The sequence below is a fragment of the Passer montanus genome, unplaced genomic scaffold (assembly GCF_014805655.1).
Source record: "Passer montanus isolate IOZ18808 unplaced genomic scaffold, ASM1480565v1 scaffold112, whole genome shotgun sequence".
Classification (NCBI taxonomy): Eukaryota; Metazoa; Chordata; class Aves; order Passeriformes; family Passeridae; genus Passer; species Passer montanus.
The window spans coordinates 1340440-1352896 of NW_024357836.1; the positions used below are offsets into that span (position 1 = coordinate 1340440).

At 53.5% G+C, this 12457-nt stretch overlaps 2 protein-coding genes across 9 annotated transcripts; both read right to left on the reverse strand.

The window, feature by feature from the left end:
• Positions 1-246: 246 nt before the first annotated feature.
• FAM174C (family with sequence similarity 174 member C) lies at positions 247-5716 on the reverse strand. Of its 3 annotated transcripts, none has more exons than XM_039695832.1 (3): positions 4853-5716; positions 4078-4239; positions 247-3455 (listed from the first exon to the last, which is right to left on the reverse strand). In XM_039695832.1, the coding sequence occupies exons 1-3, from the start codon at positions 5362-5364 to the stop codon at positions 3452-3454; spliced, it is 678 nt and encodes a 225-aa protein (XP_039551766.1). In that variant the 5' UTR covers positions 5365-5716; the 3' UTR covers positions 247-3451. The 3 variants fall into 3 exon arrangements, with proteins under 3 accessions (XP_039551766.1, XP_039551773.1, XP_039551784.1); XM_039695839.1 differs by having other exon boundaries at positions 4063-4239; XM_039695850.1 differs by having other exon boundaries at positions 4078-4194; positions 4853-5706.
• A 1467-nt stretch (positions 5717-7183) lies between these two features.
• On the reverse strand, positions 7184-11910 carry LOC120495717 (cold inducible RNA binding protein). Of its 6 annotated transcripts, none has more exons than XM_039695563.1 (8): positions 11667-11910; positions 10901-11009; positions 10689-10795; positions 10116-10254; positions 9940-10024; positions 9770-9834; positions 7426-7518; positions 7184-7322 (listed from the first exon to the last, which is right to left on the reverse strand). In XM_039695563.1, the coding sequence occupies exons 2-7, from the start codon at positions 11001-11003 to the stop codon at positions 7514-7516; spliced, it is 504 nt and encodes a 167-aa protein (XP_039551497.1). In that variant the 5' UTR covers positions 11004-11009; positions 11667-11910; the 3' UTR covers positions 7184-7322; positions 7426-7513. The 6 variants fall into 6 exon arrangements, with proteins under 6 accessions (XP_039551497.1, XP_039551490.1, XP_039551483.1 ...); XM_039695556.1 differs by having other exon boundaries at positions 7426-7521; XM_039695549.1 differs by having other exon boundaries at positions 7426-9419.
• Between the last annotated feature and the right edge of the window lie 547 nt (positions 11911-12457).

The window sequence follows — 12457 nt, forward strand, 5'->3', positions numbered from 1 at the left end:
AATCCAACCTGGGCTTGGACACTTCCAGACAGGCCACAAGGTGAGCAGCAGCCCTGGGAGCAGGAGCAAGGCAGGGGGAAAACCCCAAGGACCCCATAAATCGATGAGCTCACCACAGCAGCTCATCCCATGGGCTCAGCAGCCCGTGCACACAGCAGGGAGGGCTGGGTGGGCTGGAATGCTTTATTCCAGTGGTTCCAGGTACAAGGGAGGGGATGCTGCAATGACAAGAAAACCAGGGATCGATACAGGGCCAGCAGCTGTTTAAAGACAGATCAGCAGTTCCAGGAGGAGGAAACAAGAGCTGCTCCTTGGGGAGTTCAGACAACAACGTGCTCAAGTGCTGTTTATTGACTCCCACCACAGGCACAGAACTTGGCAGGGCTGCAGGTCCCACCCCAGGCCCAGAACAAAACCACCAGAGCTGATCTCGCCCCGCTCCCACAGATCCCATTAACCCTGCAGATGGCCCAGTCAGTTTGGGCAGGGCAGCAGCAGCAGAGCATCCCAGAAAGGCTCCAAGACAACAGAGGGATTATGTAAACTTTGGAAAATTGGCTTTGGCTTAATTCAGAGTAGACTGTTGTAGTCAGTCATGCACACAGGGGGTGACTGTTACAGGTCATGGTCCATTGGCTGCTTTTGGTGAGATGAGCAGGAATCCTGCAGACCAACAGGCACATGGAACCTCCACCAACACCCTGATTCATCCAGGAGAAAGAAAAGTGCAGCAGTGGCTGGTGAGGCCTCAGCCTGCCCAGGAGCAGGCATGAGTGGGTCTCTTTGCATTCCTGTGTTTAGCCTGAAAAACTACAACTGGAAAGCTACTGAAGATCCAGCTGGGGCAAAGAGACCTGAAACGAGGGCATCAAATACACGTGGAGGAACTGGAAGAGTAATGGAAGGAACAGCTGAACTGCTCCTTTGTGGAAATGTCACATGAGGTGGTCAAAGCTGCTGTTATTTGCAGGATCCACCCCAAAACCCTCTGCCCTGGCACTGCTCACACTGCAGGAAGTGCCAGGTCCAGCTGATTCTTCCTGGAGAAATGGGATCATGCTGAGCATCCCAAGGAGTCTCAGATCTGTCACTTGGGTTTCTCCTCTTAGAAAAGGCCTCCAAGGACTCAGAGCAGAGCAGGGATGGAATGTCATGGCCTGCAAAGGGCAAATCCAGATGCCAACTGCTGCTGAGGGGCAGGATGGGAGTGGAATCAGCTTCACAGGTTCCCTGGTTACAGCTCCAACCTATCTTCAGCCCAAGACCAGGACAAGTGACAGCCCCAAAAGCACCTTTGTACCCTGCACCCTTTAGAGGTGGCCAGCAAGACTCTGAAAATATGGAAGTGGTGTACAAATTCCAGGCTGGCACCTCAATTTCCTTCCCTGGTACCTACACAGCACAGCCCAGGCACCACATCACCTGCTCCACACCTTTCCCTGCTCAAACACAAACATCTGTTCCAGCCAAAATCAATTCCAGCAGAATTATTTTCAAGGCAAGACCTACTGCTTGAGGTTCTCTCTGCTCTGAATAATTTAACATTAAACAAATGCTCCACTCCTGTGAGGTGAGGAAACTTGAGAATTGCAAACCCCACGTGCCCAACAAGAGAGGAGCCTAAGGAATGCTCAGGGTCATCACTCCAGGTAAAGGAAGGATGAGGAATGTGTTGGTCAAACACTGAACGTGGCAGTGGACTGGGACAGTCAGGCTCATACAGTTTCAACAGCACAAGGAACAACTTTCCAGAGGGAACAAAAGAGCCAGGGAATTAATTACCTGCAATGCAGCCCTGCAGGATGAAGAAAGATCCCTGACCATGGATCACAGAGCTCTGATCACCCCCAGGGAAGCTGCAGCCGGGTGGAGCCATCCCAGCAATTCCCACATGGAACCTCTGCCTGCTCCCATCTGCAGCAGCCACAAACAGGGAACACCCAAAACAGGCGTGAAAGGATCCAAAGGACAGAAAACGGGGCACATGCAAGCACTGTGTGCACATGGCAATGCTATTAAAAAAATATATATATGTATGTATTTTAAAATCCTTTGTGCACGTGAGAGACAGAGCTGCCACGGGGGTGGGATTTCTCCAGGAAACCTCACCTGTCCTGAACAGACAGAGGTGGCTGCTTGCACAGGAACGCGGCACTCCCTCGGGAGACCCTGCAGCATCTCCCCCTGACCAGCACATCTCTGTCCCTTCTCCAAGAGTCGTCATGCCCCTGATCCACAGGGGATTTGCAAGCCAAAGGAGCCAAAGACATTCCAAAGACATTCTAAATGTTCACCCTAAAGGTAGATATCCTAATTTTTCACCCTAAAGGTGCTACGGGGACCCTCCCTGCCCGCAGGGCAAATCCCTCGGGTTCTCCAAACAAAGGCACTACCAGCTTGGGGGCAAGTGGGATTTAAGGATGTGCTGCCAGTTTCCAAGGAAAGGCCACAGACAGAAGCACTTGGCGAGCAGTTTTCACCGATTTAGCAGCAGATCCACCCAACAACCACCGTCTGACACATTCACCTTTGGTCCTACACAATCAGATCCCAAAAATCCACTAACAACGGGCTGCAGGACAGATGCAGGCTGAGTACCAGCCAAGGGAATGGAACTCCAGGGTTCCTGAGGAGAGAATTCATCCAGGGCTGCCCTGAATCACAGTCAAGAGGGGTTGGGGTCCCCCTTTTCCAGTCATCAGCTGCTCCAAGACACTCCCTGGCTCACTTCTGGCTCTTCCTCGGGCATCACAAAATCCAGAGCTTGGCAGATGTCACAGTGTCCCTGGTGAAGTCACAGCTGGGGCTGGGCAGAGTCCAGGCATTCCCAGACCTTTTCTAGCTCGTTTGGAGAAAGATTCCTTTGGGTTGTGGCCCCTTTCATTCCTTAACACGTCTGTAAACCCGTGAACGACCTGGATTATCCCAGTAATTGCCAATCCTGGAAAATATAACTCGTTTAACTCCTTCCCAAAGCTGCTGTGCCTGAACTATCACCTTCCCACCCCCGTTTGTGTAACAGAGCCACAGCTCTCACTGCTCCTCCCAGAAGCTGATTACAGAGACACTTCCCAAAGAAGTAACCTGATATTGCATGAAGGAAAGAGGATCAGCCTGGAGAAGGAATCTGATGCTTCCAGGGCAAGGAGAGAGGGACATGAGGCACAGGGGCAGCTCTCGAGCTCCGATTTCAGGTGCTGAAAATCGTCCAAGAGCATCTCCTTTACCTCAGCCTTTCCCTGTGCAGTGAACAGCTCCCATCTTTCCCCAGAAATGTCCCCAAGAATGCACGTGAAGAAAACAGGTTTGGTCCCCTCTCCCCTGCCCCAGCTATGGAAGGGCTCAAACTGTTAGTTAAGTCACTGTAAGCAGATCTAAAACTTGAGTACTAGAGATTCCACTGGGACTGGACCCTCCATCATTCCAGGCAGCCAGCGCCGCTGGTCCCGAGTCACCTGGAAAAAAAAAAGGAGACACCCAAAATCAGGGGGAGCTGAGGTGACATTCCTTCAGGTGACATTCCTCCTCACTTAAAAGAACCTCCCCAGAAATCAAACTTGTGGGATGTGAACACAATGCTGGGAAAGCAGGAATGGATATCCCTGTGAGACTGGGAGTTTGAAGTGTGATGAGACCTGGAAGCAACTCCCAAAATGGAAAAAGAAAACCAAAACAAAGCAGGAATAACAGGAATGCACATCCTGATGGGACTGGGAGTTTGAACTGTGATATGAGTTGGAAGCAATTCCTAAGCTGAAGGGAAAAACCACAGAAATTTTTGTTTCCCTGTCTAACACAGGGAGGGAGGCCCAGACTGGGCACAGGGGCTGCCTCTCCCAACAGCTCTGTGACCCCACAGCAGTGTCCAAATAACCCTGTCAGCGAGACTTTCTGGGCCAGAAAATGAGGAAAAGTGAGATAAATCCGTGTGCCAACACACAGACCACACACAGGCGTTTTAATTTATGCAGATCTGGTTGCAGGAGCTGTGCCAGAGCTCCCACAGCTTTGGGAAAGGAGCCTCAGCCCCTAGTGAGGAAAAGAGCAACACAAAAAACACACCAAATGCTCCCTCACCGCCTCAGGTTGCGGCTTTCAAACACGGTGTCCTCGTCGCTGTCGAGGGAACCCAGCTCGATGTTCTCGTCCTGGCTCGACAGCAGCCCGTACTTCTTCCTCTGGGGCTTCTTCAACCTGAAATGAGTTTTGGGCTCGTTTCTGGGGCCCTCGGAGCTGGGGCTGAGGGACAGGGAGAGCACAGTGAGTGAGCCGCCCTCCCCGCCCCGCGGGGGGTTCAGCGGGAGATGCTTTAGCGCTAATTACCTCGGGTAATTAACAGTGTTAGGGATTTACAGCGACGTTTTGGACTCGCTGCCAAAGGGATGCGCGGGGAAGCAGAGCCCCGGCTGGGAAGGAAGGAGGGAGGGAGGGAAGGGGATTGAGGGAAAATGGGCACAAACCCAGGGATTAGGAGCGGAATTGGGGCAGGCAAGGGACAGGGGACACCGTGACCGGCTTCGGGGGAACCCAGAGCAAGACCGGGACGGGCAGGGGCACAGCCATGGGGGACAGGACCGGGACAACCGGGACAAGCAAGGACACTGCCACCAGCAAGGGGGACTGGGTCCAGGACCAGGACAATCAGGGTGACATCCCCGACCAGGGGGAGCCAGGACTAGCGGGGTAGATCTCCGAGAACCCCGGAACCGTGACAAAGCTGGGACACAGCCCGGGACAACGGGAACACGAACCAGCAGGGACACAGCCGCGGGCCAGGGCACACCGGGACGGGGACAAGACCAGGAGCGGGGCCAGCAGAACACAGACACAGCCGCGGTCGCCGTGCACTCACCGGAACGCCCTCAGCATGAAGTAGAAGGCGGCCAGCGCCGACAGAGCGCTCAGCACATAAACCGCGCGCCTCAGCACCGGCAGCCCCGACCCCACCGACAGCCTCGGCCCGGACTCGTGCTCCGGCTCCGTGTGCGTGTCGTTCCCCGTGGCCGCCCGCGGCGGCTCCGTGCTGTTCCCCGGGCTGGGGGCGGCGGCGCGGCCGAGGTGCGGGACGAGGAGGAAGAGGAGGAGGAGGAGGCGCGGCATGGCCGGGCCGGGGCGGCGGAGCGGGAGCGGCGGCCGCAGGAAGGCGCCGGGACGGTGCGCTCGGCGCAGGCCCCGCCCGGGCCCCGCGGATCCGCTCGCGGGTTCCGGGGCTGCGCCGTTCCGGCCGTGAGCCGCTCGCGGAGCCGCCGAGGGGCTCCGGCATTTTGCCCTCAGGGTTGTTGTTGTGCCCTCACGGGCTGCGCGCACCTCGGCGGGGCCGCCATTTCTCCCTCGCTGCAACACCCCGTCCGTCACAGACGCCATTTTCCGCTCAGGGTCATCCTTCCTCTCTCAGGGCTGCCATTGCCCCTTCAGGACTCTCATTCCTCCCTCAGAGCCGCCATTTCCCCCTCAGGGTTGTCTCTCCTCCCTCAAGGCCACCATTGCCCCCAGGGTCATAATTTCTCCCTCAGTGGCTCCACTTTTCCCTCATAGCAGGACTTTCCCCCCCAGAGCCGCCATTTCCCCCTCAGGGTTGTCCCTTTTCCCTCAAGGCCACCATTTCCCGAGGGTCATCATTTCACCCTCAGTGGCTCCACTTTTCCTTCATAACAGGACATTTCCCCCCAGAGCAGCCATTTCCCCCTCAGGGCTGTCCCTCCTGCCTCAAGGCCACCATTTCCCCCAGGGTCATCATTTCTCCCTCAGTGGCTCCACTTTTCCCTCATAGCAGGACTTTCCCCCCCAGAGCCGCCATTTCCCCCTCAGGGTTGTCTCTCCTCCCTCAAGGCCACCATTGCCCCCAGGGTCATAATTTCTCCCTCAGTGGCTCCACTTTTCCCTCATAGCAGGACTTTCCCCCCCAGAGCCACCATTTCCCCCTCAGGGTTCTCCTTCTCCCTTCAGGGTGGCCATTCCCGCCCCATGGTGAACACAGCTGGAAACAGGAGTATTTTGAGCATTTCAAGAATTTCTGTCCCCCATCTTTTCCCTCTGGAAATGCTTCCGGCTGCTCAGGGTTCAACCACCACCCTTCAGCCCTGCTCCACTTCCCCATTTTTCCTCAGTGAATGGCTCAAGCTGCCTGGACACACAGGGCTTACTTTAAAAAAAAAGGCATTTTGGCTAAAACTGGGTCACCCGAGCTCACGTCAGACCCACGACACCCAGACACCTTCCCCGTGACGCCGCTGGGTTCCACATCCAGCCCCTGGCTCCAGCGATTCCCTCACCCATGCCAGCAAGACATCATTAACTCAATGCCATAATTAGCAATGCCAAAAATAACAGCACCTTCAACCAGGCTATTTTTGCACCTGTTCATTATTTCTGCCTGTGTCTAAGCATCCTATTTAGGAAGGTCTTACAAAGCATTATTTGTAAGTATTTTCAGCCTGAATTCATTTCAACCTCACCTGACTGCATTTTTATCAGCAAAGACTTCACACACTCCTCAGCTTTCATTATATTTAATATCCTCCTGCATTAACATGCAAAAATCCTCACTGGTGAATTGCTCAATACAATCCCCAGAAGTGTGTCATGGCTGATTGCTTTTTTTAAATGCTCTTCACATAGATAATTTGAAAAAGGTTAAAGGAGGAAAAGCAGGTTTTGTGAAGTGAGCTCAGTAATCCCCTCCTGCAGGCAGGAATGTCTGGAGACTCCTGTATCAGTGGAAAATGGGGGACTGATAGCACTTGGGCAGCAAGTCCTCAGGGCTCCTGAATGAGCCCATCACCAAATTCTGAGTTTATCAGTTTGAAAAAGATGGGGAGAAAAGGACAGGAAGAAGCAATCAACAACTCTCCTCTAACACAAAAAAAAAAAGGGCAGGAGCAGCTGAGATCATCAAAAACTCTCACTGTTCTCACCCTGCCCTCTCCTGCCAGAAACACATTCAGTGTCAGCCTCTCCCAACATTATTATATTAATCCTCCTCATCACTGAGTTGCCACATTTTTGGGATTTAACCCGCAACAAGACCTCATTTTCCATGAGGATCACACACCAATCTGCTCGGAGCAGAGTGTGTCCACCTCCAAGCACCACAGCGGTGGTTTGCTCTGTGCTCTCTACTGGGCTGTAAACCAAATACTTTAGCCAAAAACATTCTGTTTCCCACAAAAAAGTACCACAGAGATTTGTTTTTTCCACATTTCAGTGTTTTATTCTGTCTTGACTGGTTTGGTTCATGTAAAAATGAGCAACACCACTGCTCTGAGTTCTTCATCTCCACACTCCAGTGTCTGTCCTTCTGTCTTCTCTGCCGTGTCTCAGTGCTGAAAGTAAATGGAGATGAGAATTGTAATGTGGATAAAGATACAGGAATGGAACAGGGTCACAGCCAAAGAGAAAGAAAAAACCTCAGGAAAGGGATGTTACCTGGCTGGCAAACTTGCTGCAGCACCCCTGGAACGCAGCTCTGGTCGCTCAGGATCCGCTGGGCCTCCGAGGCGTGTGCCGGGTCCCTTCAGCCTGCTAAAGCAGAGAGGCATTAACAAGAGCCCAGGGCAGAGGCTGCTCTTGCCCCCAACCTCCCCACACAGCTCACAGCGCACGAGGGTCTCACAAGCCATCGCTGAACCCATCACACCACAAAGCACAGTCTGGGAAAACTGTTCTGGGCCGGCTGCTGCCCGTGCTCAGCCAGCCATGGATTGGATCCCCTAAGCAGAGAGTTAACACTTGGACATGGCTGCTTAGGAAGTGTGGGCCATGGGAAAAAGTTAATGGCAACAAGTAGGATGGCAAAGAAAGCTACAATTAAAGTGAGCAACTTAATGAAGTCTAGGAAGAGTCTCAATAGATGAACACATATCGAGTCAGGGAGTTCGTTCCAATCTTGCTTCCGTACCTACAGCAAGACACGGCTGCATGCCCAACTCTGATCTGTGGAACTCAAGGTGTGCCACAAGCCAAAGGTTGCATACGGCATGGGTTAACGTTTTTCCAGCAGCTGACCAAAATTGTCAAAAGGAATATTTCACAGGTACATTAGACTTTCAAATGAGCTCTCAACAAGAGGAAGGATGCGGACATGAGCAAAAGGAGTTACCTCGAATTACAGGACTATTTCCACATATGAACTAGCCAAGAGAGCAGCTCTCGTCTCAGAGGTTTCTGTTGGAGGCACAACACTTCTTTTCTCCAAGGACACTGCAGTTTCCATTTGCTAGCAAAGAATTCTTAGAACTTGTAAGCAATGACACAGCTAAGCTAAGCCCGGCATTCCCCTACATCGCACACGCGCTCGGCACGCAGGGAACAGCCCAGGGACTACAGCACTTGGCTCTTCTCTACAGCTTCCCAGTGTAGCCTACAGCAGCTTTGGAGCAAACATCCTTTAGCCTTCCTAACACTCCAACTGCACTTCGCTCCTAGCACGCCCTCAGGTTTGTACTTCCAGCCTCTACAGACAAGTTTTGACTACTTTATGTGAAATTTCTTGGCCAATTCAGATGTCAAGACCGATTTTAGGATTTAAATTCCAGCGCCCGGGCAATCGTCCGGCCAGCTCTGCCACTGTCCCTAATCTCCTCCTCTCGCTCCCAAGACTGTTCTTCGTCTCCAAGGGTTGTGTTGTGCAATGAAATGTAAATGTCAGGAGCAGAGTTCATTTCAGACGGTCTTTTAATAGGCTTCGTAAAGCCAAAGAAAACTGTATACAGGAATCCTTTACCACTTCAAATACAACAGCAATGGAATATGCATATTTCTTCCAGTAAAAAAGGACAATATAAATAAACATTTTCAAGAACCTCTTTATGGTAAGTTTGCAAGTCTAGTTCTGGGTCATTTACATCATTACAACAGTAAAAATACCGTTATGCGGGTTGAACATACAAGCACGTTTCTCTTTAGATATATCAAGGTGGTTTGCCTTCCAACGGAACCCAAGCTGCATTCCTACCTTGCTACACTAAAGGAATGTTACAAAAGACGAAGGTAATGCACTTGAAAAAAAAAATAAAAGAAGAAAAAAAGTCCACAGCTTGTTCAGCTTCTAGTGAACATTGGTACAAGGTCCTTGCTAGCTCAAAAGAAACTGAATTGGGGCCCCAACTTAAAAAAAAAAACAACCAAAAACGAACACCTTGGCTCATTCATGGAGGATAAAATAAAATCTGAAGTGCTTTCAAAAAGATTAAAACCACTTGAAAGCAGAGCTTTCTCCAAGACAGTCTAATCAGACAGTCTTGTCTCAGAAGCTGCCAGGCTGTGTATGACAAGATCAGAACTGATAATACTACAAAAGTGAAAATAGAAGTAGATGTACTACACAATAACCATTTCAGCGAAGCTCCAAAAATCTTTATAAATACAGCCATTGGAAGGACGATCTTGAGTCAGGAAGGATTTTTACTCGTTGTGTGTAGCTGAGGACAAGAAGCAGGCACAATTGTAAAGGCACTGAAGCAAAGACAAGTTCCAGCATTTTACTCCCTTTGCATTATTCCAAGGCTACGGCTACTTGGCTACTGAGATCCCCCACCCGCGGGTCAGTGCGTTAGGGCAGCCGAGTTTGGGCTCCAGGAACACCTTTTTTTTTTTTTTAAACACTTGCTTTGCCTGAGATCCGAGCAACTCCTGCACATGCATTAAATTAGAATCTCCCGGCACCACCACGTCCACAGCCTGAGCCTGCCCCAGCTGCAGGCTCAGGCTCAGCAGGTTCAGAGCTCCTACAGCACACGGACTCAGCGCTCCCGCTCGAAGCAGGACTTACCATAACTGTCGTAGCTGTCTCTGTAGGAGCCTCCTGAGTTCCTGTCTCCATAGCCACCTTGACTCCTGCGGGACAAACAGCACCTGCTTTACAGCTGCTCAACTCCTCCTCTGCTGGTCTGAGCCCCACCAGAGCTTCCCCACGACCCCTGGTGTCCGCAGAGCCCTTACCTGCTATTATAGTAGTCTCTGGAGCCGTTATAGCCTCCACTTCTGGAATCGAATCTGCTGCCGCCATAGCCTCTGTCTCCACCTCCTTGGAAACACATGAAAACGAGGTTTATTTAACCATTCTGACAAATGACACACCCCCCCATCAGAATTGTAACTAACCCCCAGGCACTCACCTCTGGAGAAGCCACGGCCCCGGCCTCGGCCCCCGCGGAAGAAGCCCCGGCCCCCCGCGGACCCCCCTCTGTAGCCACGGGATCTGTTCTCTGAGGACTTGCCAGCCTGGTCAACTCGGATCTGACGCCCATCTACAGACTGAAACACAACCACAGTTAGCCAAATTGAAATAGTTCAATAGAAAGCACATGTAGAACGAGTTGCACGCCTTCACAGTTGGCTAAAGAGTGGCAGGACTCGCTGCTCCTCTTGAAATAAATGTCTACTTCATGCCACAATTAAATAAAGTAGGCAAAAAACGTGATATATTAATTGTATTTACAGGAATGGCTATAAAGTTATAGCTCAGTCATCCAGATTCCATAATGGAACTTTACAGTTTCATTCCCACTATATACATATATGCACATCCTTTTACATATTAATTCTTATAGTCCGATTTTTTACATTCCTGTAACCTCATGTAAGACAGGGGAACTAATCTGTTTTTCCACACAACCTGAACAGCAGCACACCTCTGATTCTCTTCCTCCACTACAGAAAATAAAGAATCAACTCCAAGGCCTCCTCACCTTTCCATTCATGGCCATCATTGCATCTTTTGCATCATCGATATTTTCAAAAGTAACAAAGCCAAAACCTCTGGATCTCTGAGTCTCTCTGTCTTTCACCACCACGACTGTGAAAAGGAGAGATAGGAAATAAAAACCCATCAGTGCCGGGGAAGTTTAACAGACTTAGGGAAACTTAGGGAAACTATCCCATCGCGGCTCTGCAGTCTCACCTTCAGAAATCTGTCCGTATTTAGAGAAGACTTGCTCCAATGACTGCTCATTGGTGTCGAAACTGAGCCCGCCGACAAAGAGCTTTCCCTCATCTGATGCCATTCTGACCTGCCAAACCAACAGAACCGAGTCAGCGACTCAAAAAAACCCACATAACCCCGTCGAGCTGCGAAACATTAAATCCTAACACCAGCACCGATGTGAGCTCACACTCCCCTCATGCGGCCCGGAGCCCACTCTTTACGCGGCCTCCCAGCCTTACAAGGGGTCTCCCTGAGGGTGGGCGGGAGCGAGGGCCAAACCGGGCTCCACGAGGCTCAGGGCCAAGCGCAGGGGAGCAGCACCGGGGCCGGGCCCGGCAGAACCCGGGGCCGGGCCGGGTCCCGCCAACGCCGCTGGGACCCCCGCTCCGGGCCCCTCCGTGCCCAGCGCGCATGCGCGCCCCGCCGCGCCCCCTACCGGCCTTCCCCGCACAGCGCGGCCCGCCGCCCCCTCCTTCCCGCCCGCCATTTTGCACGGCCGAGGCCCGTCGCCATTTTGTTTCCGCGCACGCCTTTCCCCCCGCCGCGGCCGCTTTCCCCCGCACGGCCCAGGCCGGCCCGCTCCGCCGCGCCCCCCGTGCCCGCAGAGGGCACCGAGCGGAGGGTCCGGAGACGCGGCGCGGCCTCCCGAAGGACCCGGCCCTCTGCCCCTGGCACACGGCTCCGCTCACCGCGGACCACCCGGCCCGGTGCGGCCGCGACCGCCCCGCGCGACTGCGCTCACCGATAGCCGGGCGGCGCGAGGTCCACACAACACTTCAAAGCTTCAGCGAAATGTACGGCGAGCCTGGCGGGGCGGCGCCTTATAAACGCCCGCGCCTCATCCCGCCTATCTTATGAATATGCAGATGAACCCCGCCGCAAGGAGGGGCGACACGTCACCAAAGCGCTGCCGCCGCTGCACCACCTGATTGGGCGGGACCTCATTAATATTAATGAACCACGGCGGGGGCGAAAGCAGGGGCGCGCAAACAAAACCACGGCGCGGCCCCGCCCCCTCCACCCACGCGGGGGCGGGGCGCGACGGACGAGCGCCCATTGGCTGCGCGCGCGGAGGCGGGCGGGAGTGCCCCTGTGAGAGGGAAGGAAGTGGAGGCCGCTGATTGGGCGGGGGGCGCGGCCGCCCCGCCCCGCTGGCGAAGGGGCCACGCCCACGCTGGCCCAGTTTCGCGCCCTTCTCGCACTGCGGCGGCGGCCGCAGACAAAGGGCCCCCTCAGGGGCCGCCGCCATCTTGGGCCCGAGCGCTGCCCCCGGCCGGGCCCCGGCGGCTCCTCCCGCCGCGGCCCATCCGGTCACCGCCCCGCTCGGGAAGCCCGTCCTGGCCCCGCGAACTGGCCCCCGCGGCGGCAGCCCTCCTCGCTGTCCCGCGGGGAATGAGCCCTTCAGTTTCCTCCTTGCGGTGTTGTCGTACACACACTTGGGAGAAGTAGTCAAAGCAACGAAGTTTTGTTCAAAAAGAAAGGTCTTTGCTCAACCTTTGATGGAAATCTTTTAAAGTCTTGACAAAGTTGAGA

What these genes read in the sequence shown, in the direction of transcription:
- FAM174C (XM_039695832.1), bottom strand. Translation starts at nt 5,364, where the DNA reads ATGGCGTCTGTGACGGACGGGGTGTTGCAGCGAGGGAGAAATGGCGGC. An exon ending in TTCATGCTGAGGGCGTTCCG is followed by an intron (nt 4,240 to 4,852) that starts GTGAGTGCACGG and finishes CCTGTCCCTCAG; the next exon opens with CCCCAGCTCCGAGGGCCCCA.
- LOC120495717 (XM_039695540.1), bottom strand. Translation starts at nt 11,003, where the DNA reads ATGGCATCAGATGAGGGAAAGCTCTTTGTCGGCGGGCTCAGTTTCGAC. An exon ending in GGGCCGTGGCTTCTCCAGAG is followed by an intron (nt 10,025 to 10,115) that starts GTGAGTGCCTGG and finishes TGTGTTTCCAAG; the next exon opens with GAGGTGGAGACAGAGGCTAT. An exon ending in AGAGACTACTATAATAGCAG is followed by an intron (nt 9,835 to 9,939) that starts GTAAGGGCTCTG and finishes TTTGTCCCGCAG; the next exon opens with GAGTCAAGGTGGCTATGGAG.